This window comes from Microcaecilia unicolor, chromosome 10 (assembly GCF_901765095.1).
Source record: "Microcaecilia unicolor chromosome 10, aMicUni1.1, whole genome shotgun sequence".
Lineage (NCBI taxonomy): Eukaryota > Metazoa > Chordata > Amphibia > Gymnophiona > Siphonopidae > Microcaecilia > Microcaecilia unicolor.
Genome location: NC_044040.1, coordinates 94339398 through 94361005, shown reverse-complemented (window position 1 = coordinate 94361005; position 21608 = coordinate 94339398). Strand labels below are relative to the sequence as shown.

At 41.9% G+C, this 21608-nt stretch overlaps 1 protein-coding gene across 1 annotated transcript in view; it reads right to left on the bottom strand.

Moving 5' to 3' along the window:
- The window catches only part of DGKI (diacylglycerol kinase iota), a 1705262-nt gene that overhangs the window by 75925 nt on the left and 1607729 nt on the right, over positions 1-21608 (bottom strand). The window contains 1 exon segment of the mRNA XM_030215620.1: positions 21453-21580. Coding sequence (XP_030071480.1) covers positions 21453-21580 — 128 coding nt within the window.

Here is a 21608-nt window from a genome sequence, read left to right as displayed (position 1 = left end):
AAATTTAGGCTTTTAGGAAGAAAGCTCAAATCCAGATTCTCTAGGGTGGCTTTTTCTGAAATACTTCCCGTTCCATGCGCAGGGCCTATGAGACAGGCAGAGCTCTGGAGTCTTAATGTGTGGATGAGACAATGGTGCAAGGATGAGGGTTTTAGATTTGTTAGGAACTGAGCGACATTCTGGGGAAAAGGAAACCTATTCAGAAAGGATGGGCTCCACCTTAACAGGGATGGGACCGGGCTGCTGGCATCAACATTTAAAAAAGAGATAGAGCAGCTTTTAAACTAGGAACGGGGGGAAGGCCGACAGTTGCACAGGAGCGTATGGTTCGGAATAAGGTATCTTGCAAGGATATCGCCCAGACAGGGAAGACAGGGTTTATTGATAGTGAGTATGAAAAAGAGACTGTAGTAGATTCAATGTCCATAAATAAAAATAATAAAAACCAGGCAAAAAATAGCAAATTAGTACTGGCAAGTGAACAACATGCTGTAATAAGGAATAACAAGCCAAGCTTGAAGTGCCTATATGCAAATGCTAGGAGCCTTAGACATAAGATGGGAGAATTGGAATTTATTGCACTGAATGAAGAATTAGATATAATAGGCATCTCTGAGACCTGGTGGAAGGAGGATAACCAGTGGGACACTGTCATACCGGGGTACAAATTATATCGTAGTGATAGGGTGGACCAGATTGGGGGAGAAGTAGCACTGTATGTTAACGAGAGCCTTGGGTCAAATGGATTGGAAATTCTGTGGGAAACGAAAGATCTCTTGGAATCATTGTGGATTGTGGTCCGCCATTTTTGTGTTCCAGGGTGACACGGAGACTATGGGAGAAGTTAACTACTTGGAGCTGTTTATTATAAATGATTTCCCCTGAAGCAGCTATCTGTTAGCGAAACAGGGCTTCCCTGTCGGGACTTTATGCAAGTTTAGAAGTTATCTTTGCAAGGCTGGGCACCATAAAAATCTACAGAAAATCGTCATCTAAGATAAGTACTTATTCCAAGTTATTTCCCAATACATGTCGAGTCTCAGCTACGAGTGTTTGTAAGGGCAGAGTGGCAGTGTTTTTGTGAAGCTGATATAGTGGAGTTTTTTTTTTAAGACGCATGATTAAAGTGGTTCCCTCATTATACAAAAGGTGTGTCCTTTAAAAACGAGGAAGTTCCGAATTTTCTGAGGTCTTCTTTTTTCTCCACTTTTTTCATCATTTCCTGCCATAGTTGCCCATAAACACATTGTGCATTGAGTAGAATTGTGGGAGAATTTTTGATGAAATAAAGGACAGCTTTGTGAAGCAGCTGGTACAGGAGCTGACAAGAGAAGGAAAAATTCTAGACTTAGTCATTTGTGGAGCACATGATCTGGTACGGGAGGTAACGGTCGCTTGACAACAGTGATCATAACCACGAAATGAGGTGTTGAGGCCCCACTTGGAGTATTGTGTTCAGTTTTGGAGGCTGTATCTTGCTAAGGATGTAAAAAGACTAAAAGCACTCCAGAGAAAGACAACAAAAATGATATGGGACTTGTACCATAAGACTTATGAGAAGAGACACAAACTCTTCTCACTCATAAACAATCTCTTAAATACTAATACAGTTACCTCCAACAACACAGATACCCCATCAGCAACCAATCTAGCAAATTACTTCAAGGAGAAAATCATAAAGCTCCGACTCATGATACCTACCAACATAACGGATTACACAAATATCCTTAAATGTCTAGATCCAAAACCCGGGGAATACCCAGCAGATCGATCATGGACCAACTTTGACACGCTTTCATCAAATGAAATCTCACATTGGCTTGGAAAATACGCCAAATCGCAATGCAAACTAGACATTTGCCCTAATAGTCTAATAAGATCTGCACCCAAACAAATCAAAACAGACCTCACGAACCATGTAAATTACAGACTCCAAAATGGGCTCTTTCCCACGGATAAAGGAAACATCCTACTTACTCCGCTACCGAAAGATGCTAAGAAAAGCACAATGGACCTGACCAACTATCGCCCAGTAGCATCTATTCCACTTATAACCAAACTCATGGAAGGCATAGCGACGAAACAACTTACTGAATACCTAAATAAACACTCAATCCTGCACGAGTCTCAATCAGGATTTCAGTCAAATCACAGCACCGAAACAGTTCTAGTGTCCGCAATGAACTCATTCAAACAAGCAATTGCAACTGGTAACAACATACTCCTCCTACAATTCGACATGTCCAGTGCCTTTGACATGGTTAATTATGAAATACTTTTACATGTACTAGAATACTTCGGAGCAGGAGGCACAGTTCTCAAATGGTTCAAAGGATTCCTGACCACAAGATCATACCAAGTAACAATGAACGCGGACAGATTATTCCCATGGATACCTGAATGTGGAGTACCCCAAGGATCCCCCCTCCCACCAACTTTATTCAACCTAATGATGATACCTTTAGCCAAACTTCTAGCCAATCAAAACTTCAACCCCTACATATATGCAGATGACGTCACAATTTACATCCCGTTCAAACATGATCTAAATGAAATCACCAACGAGATCAACCAAAGCCTCCAAATAATGCACACCTGGGCAGATGCATTCCAACTAAAACTTAATGCAGAAAAAACACAATGTCTTGTACTTACCTCACAATATAACACAAAAAACTTCTCGACCATAACCACACCATATTGTTCTCTTCCTGTTTCACAAAACTTGAAAATTCTTGGAGTCACCATTGATCGAAACCTCACTCTTGATGCCCACGTGAAAAACACTACGAAAAAGATGTTCTACTCCATGTGGAAACTCAAAAGGGTAAAACCTTTTTTCCCGAGATACATCTTCCGTACATTGGTACAGTCAATGGTAATAAGCCACCTGGACTATTGCAACGCACTGTACGCTGGCTGCAAAGAACAGACTATTAAAAAACTCCAGACTGCCCAGAATACGGCCGCCAGACTCATATATGGAAAAACTAAATATGAAAGTGCAAAACCCTTAAGAGAGAAACTCCACTGGTTCCCACTTAAGGAACGCATTGCATTCAAGATCTGCACGATTGTACACAAAATCATTCACGCAGACGCCCCAACCTACATGCTAAACCTCATGGACCTACCTCCCAGAAACGCCACAAGATCATCTCGCAAATTTCTCAACCTACACTTCTCAGCTGTAAAGGACTAAAATACAAGCTGATGCACGCCACCACCTTCTCTTACATGAGCACGCAGTTATGGAATGCATTACCCACAGATCTGAAAACAATTGACAAAACAACTACCTTTCGCAAATCTCTGAAGACATATTTCTTCAACAAGGCCTACAATGAGAACCTACAGCCCCAATAATCCACTTCACCAACCCATTCAGGTATGAAAGCCCACCTTCTATAAATACCCTAATAAATTCCTTCCCTTAATTAATCTCTACACAATACTAACTATACTTGATATACTGGAATAACTATGTTAACAATACTATGTAAACCACTTTGAGCCTGCAAATAGGTGGGATAAGGTGGGATACAAATGCAATAAATAAATAAATAAATCTGACTATGTATGGCCTAGAGGAAAGAAGGGACAGGGAAGATATGATACAGACATTTAAATACTTGAGAGGTATTAATATAGAAACAAATCTTTTCCAGAGAAGGGGAAACAGTAAAACTAGAGGACATGAGCTGAAGTTGCGGGGTGGTAGACTTAGGAGTAATATCAGGAAATTCATCTTCATGGAGAGGGTGATCGATGCCTGGAATGCCCTCCCGAGGGTAAAAACAAAAACGGTGACTGAATTCAAAAAGGCATGGGATGGACACAGAGGATCTCTATTTAGAAAATAGATGGTATTTAAAAAAAAACATATTTAATGGCTGCGTGTGTGTGGATGTGAGAGTGACGCTTGGATGGCAACTCCGGCTGTGAAGAATTAAGGCCAGCGCTGCGCAGAGTTTGTAGGTCTGTGTTGTATATATGGCAATCCAATTTAGAATGGGCAAGAAAGGGCTTCAATGGCAAGCTCAGTGGATGGAACTGAGGACAGTGCTGGACAGATTTTTACCATCTGGGTCCTGCAAATGACAAGATGGATTCAGATAGGCTGAAATGGGCTCTGATGGGAACTCTAGTAGCTGGAACATAAGGACAAAGCCAAGCTTCGCACACAAGGGTCTTGGTCTGCAAGGAAAGAACTTATCAAATCAATCTTCTGGAATTACGAGCAGTTTGGAATGCACTCAGAACATTCCAGAACTGTGTTTTTGGTCATAGTAACATAGTAGATGATGGCAGAAAAAGACCTGCACGGTCCATCCAGTCTGCCCAACAAGATAAACTCATATGTGCATACCTTACCTTGATTTGTACCTGTCTTTTTCAGGGTACAGGCCGTATAAGTCTGCCCAGCACTATCCCCTCCTCCCAACCACCAGCCACGCCTCCCACCACCGGCTCTGGCACAGACCGTATAAGTCTTCGGACCACTATCCTCACCTCCCAACCACCAACCCCTCTTCCCCGCACCGGCTCCGCCACCCAATTTCGGCTAAGCTCCTGAGGATCCATTCCTTCTGCACAGGATTCCTTTATGTATATCCCACGCATGTTTGAATTCCGTTACTGTTTTCATCTCCACCACCTCCTGCGGGAGGGCATTCCAAGCATCCACCACTCTCTCTGTGAAAAAATACTTCCTGACATATTTTTTGAGTATGCCCCCCTTCAATCTCATTTCATGTCCTCTCGTTCTACCGCCTTCCCATCTCTGGAAAAGATTTGTTTGCGGATTAATACCTTTCAAATATTTGAACGTCTGTATCAGTCAGGTATTTCTCATCCATACGGACACCCAAATAGCAATATATTACCTGAACAAAGAGGGAGGTACGGTTTTTATCTACTCTGTCACCAGACAATCCATATATGAACCTGGGTAGCTTCTTGAAACATATTCCTCAAAGCAGTATATCTGGCTGGCAACCAGAATGCTATAGCGGACAAGCTCAGCAGAGTCTTCCAGCCTCATGATTGGTCTCTCAGTACCTCTGTCATTCATCAAATATTCCAATGGGGAACCCCAACGATAGACCTGTTCGCTTCTCCCCACAACAAGCTTTCTATCATGCCCCTCACCTGTTTTCAGAAGTCTTCCATAGTCTCCAGCAGCCTCCTGTGTCTGAGGAATCTTGTCTACTTCCTGGAACTCTGTACTTCCTTTTTATAGCCCTGCAAGATGGTGCTGACTGATGACATCACATGTTGCCTAGGTATTTAAGGAAGTTCCCTACACTCAACCAGTGCCTCGACAACAGGCTTCCTGGTGTCTTGCACACTTCAGTGTGTATTGTCTTGTTCCAGTGCTCCTGCCTTGCCTTGTTCTGGTGTTCCTGCCTTGCCTTGTTCCAGTATTCCTGCCCTGCCTTGCTCCAGCATTCCTACCAGCCTGGCCCTGCCCAGTCTTGCTCAGAGACAGATCAGGTGGAATGCCATAGGACTCCTCATCTGAGAACTCCTGTGGGTCTGGATCCATCTCCCAGGAAAGGTCTGAGTCTGACTCTTCAATATACTGCTTATGGGGAGTATGTGGAAGACAGTGACAACTACAGCATTGGCTCTGCACCAAGATCAAGGTGTGTTGAGATCACAGAGTTCCCAATGTTGGAGAACCCTCTTCTAGCGATGTCAACGCATGCATTGGTCGGGTTCCTGTCACACAGGACAGTCAATGCCAAGCCGGTGTGCAGGACCTCTCCCGTGACTGTCTCTCTGATACATCGACCAGCTGAGCTAAGGCTGGTGAAAGCACCCTGTAACCCTGTATGGACTGTAACTTCAGCAGCCCTGAGAGCTTCTCCTTGAGCATAGCCCTGATTTCCATGTGGAGAGTTGGCATCATTGCCAGTTGGGAGCATGGCGTGGACAAAGCTTGGGCTATAGCTTGTGCAGACATAAGAGATTTCAAAGATCTGAAAGGCTCATGTAAAATGAGCTTGAGAGATGGACAGTCACTGCAACCAGGACGCTTCCTGTGCTTCGATCACATTGATGCAGGGGAGGTATGGGTCGAGTGCCTGTAGGCAGAATGATGGTGATGCTTCTTAGTTTTTTTGTGCTGCAGGTCCCTTGATGTACGCAACACCAACAATGAGGACTTAGAGTCCATACGGGTATGTGATACCATGGCTTTTCAATACTGTATCGGTGCTTTCAATGTCAACGCTGATGGAGGTTCCACATCAGGTACCGAATCTCCTGCCATACTCTTGTTGGATTCTGCAGGCTTTAAGGGTCCTGGCTTGCATACACAGTCAGAGGCTACACGGAATATCTCAGTGCTCTGGACCTAAGCACTGATCACACCAATTATGGGGTCTATGAAAGCCACTTGGCACCCTTGATGTCATGGAGGGAAAAATGGCCAATGCTAAGTCAAAAGGCTCTATGGCCGGGGAGCTCGAGTAGTTGCATACCTGAAAATAGCCAATGTTTCTCAGCTAAAGGAGGAGCTGAGGCCCCAAAGGGCCAAAAATAAAAAATATTTAAAAAAAATGAAAATTTTGATAGAATGAACAATTAGATGAATAAAAGAAAAAATATGAAAAAAGTACTGAAAAGGAAAGGCACCAAAAGGCAAATGTTTGACACGCTGAGGAGAGATTAAAAACACACCTCGCTACTTGTCAGGAAATGACAGACTACTGGTCTTGTGCTTGAGTGTCGGGCGGGAAGGCACCCACTCATACATGGTGGGGGCACTCCTCAAAGTTTAAAAGTAACAGTGCACTTGGCAGTGTCCATACCAGGCTCCATGGATGATGTTACCCACATGTGAGAATATTATGCCTGCTTTTTCTCGGAGAAACCAACTTACATATAAGGTATCTGTTCTAATGTATAGAAGATACTGTGAGCATAAAATGCAGCAGCAAGAACCATTTATGCAATGGACAAATATGATCACATCACTGGTATTCCATTTACACTGATTACCATTTGAAGCAAGATTTCAATATAAGGTGTCAGCTTTGACCTATCTAGCTTTGCATTTATTTATTTGTTGCATCTGTATCCCACATTTTCCCACCTATTTGCAGGCTCAATGTGGCTTACATTGTACCATAATGGCGATCGTCAATTCCAGATCAAGAAATACATAGTGGTATTGTAGTAAAGTTCGTACATGACAAAGTAAATTAAGTAGTCAAGTGTTAAAGTTTCTTCCGGGGTAAGAAATCAAGTGGTATTGCGTTAAAGTTCAGTAATTGACAGTGTAGGTGAAGTAGTCAAGTATTGAAAGTTCATTTTGTCTATTTCTAGTATTGGTTTCCTTGTCTGGTATTTAGGATGGATCAATTATGGTATGCCTTTTTGAATAGGTTGGTTTTTAGTAATTTTCAGAAGTTTGTTTGGCCATGCATTGATTTTATGGCCTTTGGTAGTGCATTCCATAATTGCGTGCTTATGTATGAGAAGCTGGATGAATATGTTGATTTATATTTTAGTCCTTTGCAGCTAGGGTGGTGGAGGTTCAGGAATGTTCGTGCTGACCTTTTTGTGTTCCTGGTTGGTACAGTGGGGGAAATAAGTATTTGATCCCTTGCTGATTTTGTAAGTTTGCCCACTGACAAAGACATGAGCAGCCCATAATTGAAGGGTAGGTTATTGGTAACAGTGAGAGATAGCACATCACAAATTAAATCCGGAAAATCACATTGTGGAAAGTATATGAATTTATTTGCATTCTGCAGAGGGAAATAAGTATTTGATCCCCCACCAACCAGTAAGAGATCTGGCCCCTACAGACCAGGTAGATGCTCCAAATCAACTCGTTACCTGCATGACAGACAGCTGTCGGCAATGGTCACCTGTATGAAAGACACCTGTCCACAGACTCAGTGAATCAGTCAGACTCTAACCTCTACAAAATGGCCAAGAGCAAGGAGCTGTCTAAGGATGTCAGGGACAAGATCATACACCTGCACAAGGCTGGAATGGGCTACAAAACCATCAGTAAGACGCTGGGCGAGAAGGAGACAACTGTTGGTGCCATAGTAAGAAAATGGAAGAAGTACAAAATGACTGTCAATCGACAAAGATCTGGGGCTCCACGCAAAATCTCACCTCGTGGGGTATCCTTGATCATGAGGAAGGTTAGAAATCAGCCTACAACTACAAGGGGGGAACTTGTCAATGATCTCAAGGCAGCTGGGACCACTGTCACCACGAAAACCATTGGTAACACATTACGACATAACGGATTGCAATCCTGCAGTACCCGCAAGGTCCCCCTGCTCCGGAAGGCACATGTGACGGCCCGTCTGAAGTTTGCCAGTGAACACCTGGATGATGCCGAGAGTGATTGGGAGAAGGTGCTGTGGTCAGATGAGACAAAAATTGAGCTCTTTGGCATGAACTCAACTCGCCGTGTTTGGAGGAAGAGAAATGCTGCCTATGACCCAAAGAACACCGTCCCCACTGTCAAGCATGGAGGTGGAAATGTTATGTTTTGGGGGTGTTTCTCTGCTAAGGGCACAGGACTACTTCACCGCATCAATGGGAGAATGGATGGGGCCATGTACCGTACAATTCTGAGTGACAACCTCCTTCCCTCCGCCAGGGCCTTAAAAATGGGTCGTGGCTGGGTCTTCCAGCACGACAATGACCCAAAACATACAGCCAAGGCAACAAAGGAGTGGCTCAGGAAGAAGCACATTAGGGTCATGGAGTGGCCTAGCCAGTCACCAGACCTTAATCCCATTGAAAACTTATGGAGGGAGCTGAAGCTGCGAGTTGCCAAGCGACAGCCCAGAACTCTTAATGATTTAGAGATGATCTGCAAAGAGGAGTGGACCAAAATTCCTCCTGACATGTGTGCAAACCTCATCATCAACTACAGAAGACGTCTGACCGCTGTGCTTGCCAACAAGGGTTTTGCCACCAAGTATTAGGTCTTGTTTGCCAGAGGGATCAAATACTTATTTCCCTCTGCAGAATGCAAATAAATTCATATACTTTCCACAATGTGATTTTCCGGATTTAATTTGTGATGTGCTATCTCTCACTGTTACCAATAACCTACCCTTCAATTATGGGCTGCTCATGTCTTTGTCAGTGGGCAAACTTACAAAATCAGCAAGGGATCAAATACTTATTTCCCCCACTGTAAGTCTATGAGGTCTGTCATGTAGATTGGAGCTTCGCCGTGAATAATTTTGTGTACCAGGGTGCAGATTTTGAATGTAATACGTTCTTTAAGTGGGAGCCAGTGCAATTTTTCTCTTAGGGGTTTGGTGCTTTCGTATTTTGTTTTTCCAAAAATGAGTCTGGCTGCTGTGTTTTGAGCAGTTTGGAGTTTCTTAATGATTTGTTCTTTGCATCCGGCATAGATTGCATTACAGTAATCTAGGTGGCTTAGTACCATTGATTGTACCAGACTGCGGAATGTTTCCCTTGGGAAGAAAGGTTTTACTCTTTTGAGTTTCCACATTGAATGGAACATTTTCTTTGTTGTGTTTTTTGCTTGGATTTCTAGAGTGAGATTTCGGTCAATTGTGACTCCGAGAATTTTCAGGGTTTCTGAAACAGGAAGGGTGTACTCTGGGGTATTTATGGTGGTGGGTTTGTAAGTGTTGTATTGTGATGAGAGGATGAGGCATTGTGTTTTTTCCACATTGAGTTTTAATTGAAATGCATCCGCCCATTAATTCATGATTTGGAGACTGTTTAATTTCATTTGTGATTTCTGTGAGATCGTGTTTGAACGGGATGTAGATCGTGACATCATCTGCATAGATGTAAGGATAAGGCCTTGGTTGAATAGTAATTTGGCTAGGGGTGTCATCATTAAGTTGAAAAGGGTCGGAGACAGCGGTGAACCCTGTGGCACTCCACATTCTGGTTTCCACGGTGATGATGTGTTCGAGTTTGAGGTCACTTGGTATGTTCTTGTGGTTAGGAAGCCTTTGATCCAGCTGAGTACGCTTCCGCCGATCCCGAAGTATTCTAGTATGTTCAGTAGTATTTTGTGGTTTACCATGTCGAATGTGCTGGACATGTCGAATTGTAGGAGGAGTATATTGTTACCAGTAGCAATTGCTTGTTTGAATTTTGTTAAGAGAATGATTAGTACTGTTTCAGTGCTTTGTTTGGCTTGGAATCCTGATTGTGATTCATGTAGTATTTTGAATTTGTTTAAGTAATCGGTAAGTTGTTTGGTAGCCATGCTTTCCATTAGTTTAACTATCAGAGGGATGGATGCTACCAGGAGGTAGTTGGTGATGTCATTTGCTTTTTTTCTTTGAGTCCTTAGATATTGGGGTGAGTAGTATGTTTCCTTTATCCTCAGGGAATAATCAATGTAGTAACATGTAGTTTACGTGTGATGTGAGGTCTGCTATGAAGCGTTGGGGAGCGGATTTTATTAGGTTGTTAGGACATATGTCTAGTTTGCAGTGCGATTTGGTGAACCTGTTGGTTGCTTGGGCAACGATTTCCTTGGTAAGTAGCGTGAAGTTTGTCCAAATTCGGTCTGCTGGATATTCATCGGGGATTGGGTCTAGGCATTCAAAGAATTTTTCGTAGTCAGTGATGTTGGGTGGTAGGGTGGTTCAAAGCTTTATGATTTTCTCGTTGAAGTATTTGGCAAGGTTGTCTGCTGATGGGGTGTCTTTGTTGGTTGTGGTAACTGGTGTGGTGTCTAGTAGTTTGTTCACAAGTTGGAAAAGTTTATGTGTGTCTTTGTAGTCTGGTCCTATTTTGGTTTTGTAGTATGACCTTTTGGTTTGTCTTATTGCATATTTATATTTTCTTTGCATTTGTTTCCATGCGTTAAGAGTGTGTTCATCTTTTATTTTATTCCATGCTTGTTCAAGCCTTCTAACTTGTGTTTTTAGTTTTTTCAGTTCTTCGTTAAACCATGGTATTGTGTCTTCGTGATGTTTTTGTTTATATTGGTGCTATTCTATCTAGTATGCTTCTGCATCTGTTGTCCCAGTCTTGAAGATAGTGTCTTGATTCCGTTTGTGCTGTCCATTCGTTCACGTAGATCTGTTGCCAGAATGTGACAGGGTCCATTTGGCCTCTCGTGGTGTAGGTCGTAAATTCTAATTTGTGGTGTGAGCCTTTTTTTCGCCATTGTAGGGATAGGTTAAGTTTGTGGTGATCTGACCAGGGTGTATCAGTCCATTTTGTATTTGATACTATTAGGTTTAGGTCAGAAGACAGTTTGTGTGAAATATGGTCGAGTGTGTGACCTTTGACATCTGTTGCTTGTATATTTGGTCAATTGAGGTCCTATATTTGGAGGAATTCCTTGCAATCACGTGCATTGGTTGAATTAGGGTCTTCTAGGTGTAGGTTTATGTCCTCTATTATATGTAAATTGGAGTTCAATACACAGGTATTTGATATGAAATCCATGAAGTGAGAATGGCAATTGTGCCAGTTACCTGGTGGTCTATAAAACAAGATCACGTTTAGGTGGTCGCGTAAGGATGTATGGTGGATTCTAACTGAGGCGATTTCAAGTTGGGGTGTTATAGATTCAGCTGTTGTTGTTACTGTGCAGTGGGATTTAAGGATTAGTGCAATGCCTCCTCCTCTTTTTCCTTTTCTTGTCCTGTGAGTAATTTTGTAGCCTGGGGGGGCAAAGATCTAGAATTATAGAATTGTATGGATCTGCCCCTGCTTATTTAGGTGTACTTCTTGCTTTTTTAAATGGTTTTATTTCTAGATCTAGTAGGAATCAAATTTTATTAAAATTTCCCTCATTTTGCAGTGTGAAGACAAAGAGGATTTTTCAACCCACTATCTCTTATCAGGCTGCACAATATTGTATTTCTCTTCCCTCTTTTCTCTTAAGCATTTGTGGTTATCTTCAGTTCAGGAAAGCTCCCAAGATGCTTCTTTTTAGGAAAATGTATTAATTTGTTGTAACTGTGCTTTTGGAAATTATTGTTTTTTTCTCAGTAAACTACTGTAATTCCTGAAGTTTGTTCAGCTTTTTGTCTGATATTACCCACAGCGATCTTTGTGGTGTTTTGTGGGATATAAGACTGTAGTAATAATAATCAAAATACATTTAAAAAAATAATAATAAATAAAATAATAATAAAATAAATAAACTGCAGAAAACAAATGCTAATGAGGTTGGATGTACGGTAGACCAGGACCGATTATCAGAAGACTGGGTTTGTGAGGAGATGGCTATCAATAGAAATCAAACAAAATAAAATATGGAAAAGAAAATAAGATGATACCTTTTTTATTGGACATAACTTAATACATTTCTTGATTAGCTTTCGAAGGTTGCCCTTCTTCCTCAGATCGGAAATAAGCAAATGAGGTAGCAGAAAGTGTATATGAAAGAAACATCAAAGCATTACTTTGACTGTCTGACAGAGTGGGAGGGTGGGGGTATGCATGGGGACATCAAAGCATTTCATTGATATTCTAACAGAACTAGTAAAAAAGGCCCGTTTCTGGAACGAATGAAACGGGCGCTAGCAAGGCTTTCCTGGGAGTGTGTATGTTTGAGAGAGAGAGCCAGAGTGAATGTGCGGGGGTGTGACAGAGTGAGACTGTCTGTATGACAGTGTGTGTGTGAGAATGAGAGTGTGTGACAGGGCCCCCTCCCCTGTTCCTAATGCCCCTCACCCCGTTCCCTCCCCTCCTTTTCCTCCTCCTTCCCACACTTTGGGTTCCTTGAGGCTTTCAAAAGTCTATGTACCCCCGTGGCCCTAATGCCCAGTATCCGGATACCCCACCGCTTTCCTCCTCACCCCTCCCCCAAGATGTAATACTTTCACGTCCTTCATTTTTTAAAAAAAGTGTCCTATCTATCCTGTGTACAAATGCCCGGCATTCAGATTGTGTTCCTCACGTAAATTTTCATTTCTTTCATTCATTCATAACTTTGCCCCCCCCCCCCCCCCCCCCGAACACTTTTGGTTCCTTCAGTCTTTTAAAACTCTCCTATGTACCTGTGTGCTAATGGCCAGCATTGAGATTGTTTTCCTCTCCCAAATGTTCATGTCTTTCAGTCCTTCAGAACTCCCCCCTTCCCCCCATTTAACACTTTTGGTTCCTTCAGTCTTTTAAAACTCTCCTATCAACCCTGTGTCCTAATGGCCAGCACTCAGATTGTTTTGCTTTGCCAAATTGTCTGTCACTGATGTCACTGAGGTCAGTGCGTGCCTGCCTAGCAGACCACTTACGGCAGGCATGGTCCCAAGCACATCCTGTTGGAGGTGAGAATTATTATATAGGATGGGTGTTGATAGGTGAGAGGAGGGTAATAAACAGAGAAATAAACAGAGAAATACAGCTTTATGTTTTATAATGAGTTAGAAAACCCAGATCCTTATTAAGTCCTGTTTGTTGGGTGTCAAAATATTCAATCATTCTTATTTCAAAGGTCTTACGTTCCTGTATTGTTTTAAAATTACCTTTCAGTATTCTTACTGTGAAATCACTGGTGCAGTGTTCTGGTCTTGTGAAGTGTTGGCCCACAGGGGTGGGGGCCTGACTGGCACCGGCTATTTTCATGTGATGTCTGTGTAGATTGAATCTTGTCTTAAGCATCTGGCCTGTTTCTCCAATATAGCATCCTTCGTTACATTTCTTACACTGAATGATATATACCACATTGGAAGATGAGCATGTAAAATAGTCATTTATGTTGAATATTTTTCCTTTGTGAATGACTGTGGGGTCTTGTGAAATGTTTTGGCATAGTTTGCAGCTGGCTGTGTTACACGGCAACGTGCCCTTTTCTTTTTCCGTCTGTGTTGGAAGTTTACTTCTGATCAGCTTGTGTTTTAAATTTGGTGGCTGTCGGAAGGCCAGCACTGGTGGAGATGGGAATATCTCTTTCAGTAATTCATCTTCCTGAAGTAGTGGCTGTAGGTCTCTTATGATTTTCCTCAGTTTCTCCAGCTCTGGGTTGTATGTCACTACAAGGGGAATTCTGTCGTTGGCTTTTTTTTCCTTTGTACTGTAGCAGATTTTCCCTGGGTGTTTTGAGGGAGGAGGCAATATTCTTGGAGATTATTTTGGGGTTGTAGCCTTTCTGTTTGAAGGATGCAGTCAGGGTTTCAAGGTGTCTGTCTCTATCCTCTGGGTCCGAGCAGATACGGTGGTATCTTGTGGCTTGGCTGTAAATAATGGATCTTTTTGTATGTGAAGGGTGGAAGCTGGAGTTGTGGCGGTAGCTGCATCTGTCTGTGGGTTTCTTGTATATAGATGTTTGTATACAGCCATCACTGATTGAGACTGTGGTGTCCAAAAAATTGACTTTTTCTGGGGAGTAGTCAATTTTGAATCTGATTGTAGGATGGTATGTATTGAAGGAATAGTAAAATTGTTTCAGAGTTTCTTGCCCCTCCGTCCAAATCATAAAAATGTCATTGATGTACCGGTAGTATTTTAGAGGTTTGGTCTGGTATGTATTCAGAAATGTCTCTTCCAGCTCAGCCATAAAAAGGTTGGCATATTGGGGTGCTGTCCTGGTGCCCATTGCAGTGCCCATTATTTGTAGATAGATATCATTGTTAAAGTGGAAGTAGTTGTGAGTTAAAATGAATTTGATTAATTTTGTAATAGTTTCTGGTGAGTATTGATAGTCCAGTGTGGATTATTAAGTTATGTCCAATAAAAAAGGTATCATCTTATTTTCTTTTCCATGTTTTATTTTGTTTGATTTCTATTGATAACCTTTAAGAGTGGACTAACATGGCTACCACACCTCTCTACTTGAGGAGATGGCCAAACTAAAAGTAGACAAAGCGATGAGATCTGATGGTATACATCTGAGGGTACTCAAGAACTCAGAGAAGTTTGGAGGGTGGCCAATATAACGCCGATATTTAAAAAAGGTTCCAGAGGAGACCCGGGAAATTATAGACCGGTGAGTCTGATGTCAGTGCCGGGCAAAATGGTAGAGACTATAATCAAGAACAAAATTACAGAGCACATTCAAAAGCATGGACTAATGGGACAAAGTCAACATGGATTTAGTGAAGGGAAGTCTTGCCTCACCGATCTGCTGCATTTCTTTGAAGGGGTAAACAAACATGTGGACAAAGGTGAGCCGGTTGAAATTGTGTATCTAGATTTTCAGAACGCGTTTGATAAGGTCCCTCATGAAAGACTACAGAGGAAATTAGAGGGACAAGGGATCGGAGGTAGTGTCTTACTGTGGATTAAAAACTGGTTGAAAGATAGGAAACAGAAAGTAAGATTAAAAGGTCAATATTTGCAATAGAGAAGGGTAGTTAGCGGGGTCCCTCTGCTTTTTAACATATTCATAAATGACCTAGAGATGGGGGTAACTAGTGAGGTAATAAAATTTGCCGATGACACAAAGTTATTCAAAGTAGTCAAATCGCGGGAAGATTGTGAAAACTACAAGAGGACTTTACGAGACTGGGCGTCTAAATGGCAGATGACGTTTAATGTGAACAAGTGTAAAGTGATGCATATGGGAAAGAGGAACCCAAACTATAACTACGTCATGCAAGGTTCAGCGTTGGGAGTCACCGACCGAGAAAGGGATCTAGGTGTCATCTGTATAATTATACTACAGCAAGAGGCCCTCACTGGATGCCCACCGGAAGGGTGGAAGGCCAGATTTTAGGACTCAGGCTGTAAAAATACCAGCTAGGTTTAAAAATCTATGACTGGCTGAGCAAGGACTTGCTTTTCCTGCAAGTTAATATGTGTTCTAGCTTAAGACCTATCCACTGGAATAGTGGCAGGCCAAGCTACATAGCTTTAAACAGCTGAAAAGCATTGACTAGGCCTGATAACAAGCTGATGGCCTTATAGCAGAGAACCTGCAATAGCAGGACTGCATGATGAGTCTTAATGAAACCTGGTACAACTTTCAAATTGAATGTAACACATATGATGTAGAAATTATGGATGAAAATGGAAAGTTTGGTTTGTAAGATGGAGAATGTTTTTAATAAGTTGGCACTCAGATCACAAGATGATATGAACCTGATATATCCAAATTTAGATATCTTCATAACAAAAGTTGTTTTGTTCTTGTTTGGATGTTTGGATACCCGTATCTAAGGAAATGTTTACAAAAAGGGAAATGTCTCAATCTCTCAAAATAGCTAGAACAGGAAAGGAGATGGTACAGATGGTACAGATGGACACCTGGCCGGAAAGCAAAGTATGATTCATAGATTAAGCAATATTAGAGAAAAAAAGTGTCTTGCCATAGACTTGTATTAGGACCAGATACTATATAAAGAAGGGCATCAGATAGATCGTTGGAGGTTCTCCCCAACGCATCTAGGACGCAGAGCTCCGGTCAGCTGAATCCAGAATTTGTCTGATGAATGTATTGAATAGAAGACTTTATTTTGGTAAGAATAAACAAAATCCTATGTCTGAAAACTATCTTTGTCTTTATTTCTACTGTTTATCTATCATTTACTCTACCAAATAATCCACACACAGGTGACACTCACTTTTCCAACTAATTAGGGTAGATTTTAATAATATATATGTGGGAACATAAATGGCCCAAGATACACCTAGATCCTGAAAGACAGAAAGCTGTGGTCATGGGAATAAGGTGTGAACTCCGCCTTCTGATGCCTTCCCAGAACAGACCCCCATGGGTCTGGGTAACCCTGGAGGGGTCTAAAAGGGGGGCATTAAAACACATCATAAGTACATAAGTACATAAGCATAAGCACTGCCACGCTGGCCAAAGGTCCATCAAGCCCAGCACTCCGTCTCCGACAGCGGCCAATCCAGGCCCCAAGAACCTGGCAAAATCCCAAAATTTAATAACGATCAATGGACTGTTCCTTCAGGAATCTGTCCAGACCCCCTTTAAACTCAGCAAGGCCAGCTGCCGTCACTACCTTCTCCGGCAATGAGTTCCAGAGTCTAACCACGCACTGAGTAAAGAAAAACTTTCTCCAATTTGTTTTAAACCTACCACATTCTAATTTCGTTGATGATATGTTGAAAACTTCTGCTCAATGTGCTGCTGCAGCTAGGAAAAGCAAATAGAATGTTGGGTATCATTAGGAAAGGGATTGAAAACAAAAATAAGGATATTATTCTGCCACTGTATTGCTCCATGGTGCGACTGCACCTCGAGTATTATGTTCAATTCTGGTTGCTGCACCTCAAAAAAGACATAGTGGAATTGGAAAAGGTGCAGAGAAGGGCGACAAATATGATACAGGGGATGGGACGACTTCCCTATCCGGATAGGCTGAAGAGGCTGGGGCTCTTCAGCTTGGAGAAAAGGTGGCTGAGGGGAGATATGATAGAGATCTATAAGATAATGAGTGGAAGGGAACGGGTCGATGTGCAGGGTCTGTTTACGCTTTCCAAAAATGCTAGGACAAGGGGGCATGCGATGAAGCTGCAGTGTGGTAAATTTAAAACGAATCGGTAGTTAAACTCTGGAATTTGCTGCCGGCAAAGGTGGTTAAGGTGGTTAACTTAACAGACTTCAAAAAAGGGTTGGATGGCTTCCTGAAGGAAAAAGCCATAGAATGTTATTGAATGGACGAGGGAATAATACAGTATTTCTAGGATGGGCGGGACAAATTGCTTGTTCTTTTGGCCGCTGTCGGTGACAGGGTGCTGGGCTCGATGGACCCTTGGTCTGTGCCAGCATGGCGATGCTTATGTACTTATGTAAGTTCTGGTGGCTCCGCTATCTGACCTGTTCAATGCTTCCTTAGAGTCTGGAGTCATCCTGGAGGACTGGAGAAGGGCAAATGTGGTCCCTCTGCACAAGAATGGAAGTAAGGATGAGGTTGTGAATTACAGACCAGTCAGTCTGACTTCAATGCAAACACTTTTAAAGTGGAGGATTGTGAGGTTTCTCGAATTGAATGGACTGCAGGACCCAATGCTGCATGGTTTCACTAGAGGCAGATCTTGTCAGACGAATCTGATTGACTTCTTTGACTGGGTGACCAAACAGTTGGATGTAGGAGGGGCATTAGATGTGGTGTACTTGGATTTTAGCAAAACCTTTGACATGGTTCCAAATAGGTGTCTGATAAGTAAATTGAATGCCCTCGGTATGAGACCTAAAGTGACTGACTGGGTTAAAAATTGGTTAAGTGAAAGGAGACAGAGGGTAGTGGTAAATGGAGTTTGCTCTGAGGAAAAGGATGTTATCAGTTGTGTACCGCAGGGTACAGAATGACACGGGGACAAAGTTTGTCCCTGTCCCCGACCCTGTGGGTTCTGTCTCCATCCCCGCCCCAACCCCACCCCATCCCCGCAGGTTCTGTCCCTGTCCCCGTTCTATCCCCATGGGCTCTGTCCTCATCTGCAGAAGCCTCAAACAATTATGATTTTAATTTAAATCTTGTTATTAAAGTATAAAAAGGAACAATATGCTGTGCTATTGTGTATAAATTACAAATAGAAAATAATAATAACAGTGAGCAGCTATAATAACCCTCTACCCTTCCAACCCCAACAATAGCTGATTTCTACTACCCAAGGAATCGTAATCCACCTTGTTAAAATGTCCAGGGGTACAAAATACAACATGTTCCGTATGCCCTGGAGGGGGAAATATGCCCTATGTAGCACTGTTATGATTTTTTAATCTGTGGATGAATAAGAAGTCATCAACAATCTCAGGATTCAGTCTAGCTCTCCAGTCTTCCACAGTCATTCCTGCAATAGAAGATGTCTTCTTAGAAGATGTGCTGGTAGCAGGATGTACAGGATCCCCCATGTAAATTTTGCTAGTTTTGGCCAGCATGTTTGCTTGTTTTTCCAAAAAAATCAAAATATTATTGTCTGACAATTCATTAACGGGCTTCAAAGTAGAAAATGACACAGGGACAAAGTTTGTCCCTGCCTTCATGGGCTCTGACCCCATCCCCGCCCCGTCCCCGTGGGATCTGTCCCCAACCCGTCCCCATAAGCTCTGTCTCCGTTCCCATCACTGCAGTTACTGCGGGTCCCTGTGTCATTCTCTACCAAAGGGGTCAGTCATTGGGCCAGCTCTTTTTAACATCTTTGTGAATAATATTGCAGAAGGACTGTTTTTAAGGTTTGTCTCTTTGCGGATGATACCAAACTCTCTAATAGGGTAGACACCCCGGAAGGTATGGATAGCATGAGGAAGGATCTAGCAAAGATTGAAGAATGGTCCAAAAGTTGGCCACTATGATTTAATGCTAATAAATGCAGGGTCATGCACTTGGGTCACAAAAACCCAAGGGAATGGTACAGTATAGGGGGTGAAATGCTTCTGTTTACGAAAGAAGAGCGGAACGTGGGAGTGATCGTGTCTGATGAACTTAAAGTGGCTAAACAGGTATAAAAGGTGATGCTCACAGCCAGAAGAATGCTCGGGTGCATAAGGAGAGGGTTGACCAGCAGGAAAAAAGAGGTGGTAGTGCCCTTGTACAAGTTTCTGGTGAGGCCCAATTTAGAATACTGTGTGCAAGTCTGGAGACCGCACCTATGGAAAGATATAAACAGAATGGAGTCGGTCCAGAGGACGGCTACAAAATAGGTAAGCGGGATCTCTTAGAAAAAGGGGAGACAGTGGTTACTGAGGATGGGCAGACTGGATGGACAATTTGGCCCTTATCTGCCATTATGTTTCTATGTTTCTATAAATAATAGTATAAATAAATGAATAAGAATAATAACAATAAGAATAATAAATAAAATAGACTAGATTACTATGTGCAATTCTGGAGACCGCACCTACAGGAAGATATACACAGATGGAGTTGGTCCAGAGGGCGGCTACAAAATTTGTAAGTGGCCTCAGTCATAAAACATAGAAGGACAGGCTCATGAACCTCAGTATGTATACACTGGAAGTGAGACAGGAGAGAGGGGATATGATAAAGATGTTTAAATACCTCAGTGGCATCAATGTACAAGAGATGAGCCGTTTTCAAATGAAGGAAAATTCTGGAAGGAGAAGGCATAGGATGAAGTTAAGAAGAAGTAGGCTTATGAGGTATCTAAGGAAATACTCTTTCATAGAAAGGGTGGTGAATGCGTGGAATGGCCTCCCAGTGGAGGTTGTGGAGACAAGAACTGTGTCAGAATTTAAGAAAGCATGGGACTGGAATGTGGGATCCCTTAGGAAAAGGAAGAATTTGTGGTTACTTAGGAGGGGCAGACTGGATGGTTCATTTGGCCCTTATCTGCTGTCATGTTTCTAATTTTCTAATAATAATAATAATAATAGTGAAAGGAATTGTGTTGCTGCCTGTGGAGGAATAGTCTATCTAAGAAAACAAATTTACTGCAAGCACCTGGCTGTGTAGTTTTTTTTTTTTTTCTGACAATCTGGCAGTGGTCCAGGGATCATTACAGATCTGTCATCTAAACAGGAACCCCTCAAGCTTTAATACAACAGCATTTCAGACATACAGATATATGGAAAGGTTTCATGCATAAACAAATGAAAACTTCTAACTGATTGATGATTTCTACCCTCATTATTAACTGTACTACAAATTAGGGATATGCACATGTAAAAAAAGAAATCAGTTTAAAGGAGATTCTATATAGGGCATGCTTGCAGTTATGTATGTTTGGCACATATAACTGCATAACAGGAACCACTTATGCATACTTTTGTCCTAAGCTCTGTTCTATAAGGGCTCAAGCAAGTGGCATAGCATGCAATCAAGAATGGGACATGCACATGGCAGCTTGGCAGTATGACAACTATCAACACGTATATCTTATAGAATATTATAAGATGCACGTGTTGACTGGCACATTTACGCATACCTACTTACAGATACCATAGATCAGGCCTAAGTGGATGCATCTTCTTTGTGGCATGCAGATGTGGGTTTGCCCCAATGCCATTAAAAATCAAGTGCTCCCCATGCTGCTTTGGGGTATCCAAAAGGAGGCACCCATTTTTTAAATTAACTCCTTTAAATTAACTCCTTTGTTATTAGAATGTTTCCAGATTTTCATCGTTTTATTCTCTTATTTTTGTTTTAACTTACATACTCAGTTTAATTTTTAAAACATTAATGCACATTAAAGCCTTTTCATTCACACAAATCAATTGAATGCACATTAGTTTATAGATTAATGCATGTTAAATTGATTTTACATACATTAAGGGGCTCTTACTAAAGCTTAGTGTGTGCTAAATGCTAAGAAGCCCATTTTAAACCTATAGGCTTTTTAGCATCTAGCACATGCTAACACAATTAGCGTGTGCTATGCTTTAGTAAAAGTAACATAGTAACATGTAGATGACAAAAAAAAGTGACCTTAAATTTTTAAGGCATGTCAACAAACCAAATGCATGCTAACCAATATGCATCCCCACTGTAAATATTCTAATTGAATTCTATTGATCTAATATGTGCCTTTTACACTTCAACAAACTGAGCATAAATAAGTCAATAAAAATTACTTAGATACTCAGTGCTCACCCAGAGGCCTGCTCCACCACCAAGTCAGGCATCCCAGGCTGTGTGCCCACCTGCTCCATTCCTACCAGTTCTGGATCCAAAATAAAGATTTCATCTTGGGAGACTTCTGATACAAAATGTAAATGTTCCTGTGTGAATAGCAAAAACAAAAGCCAC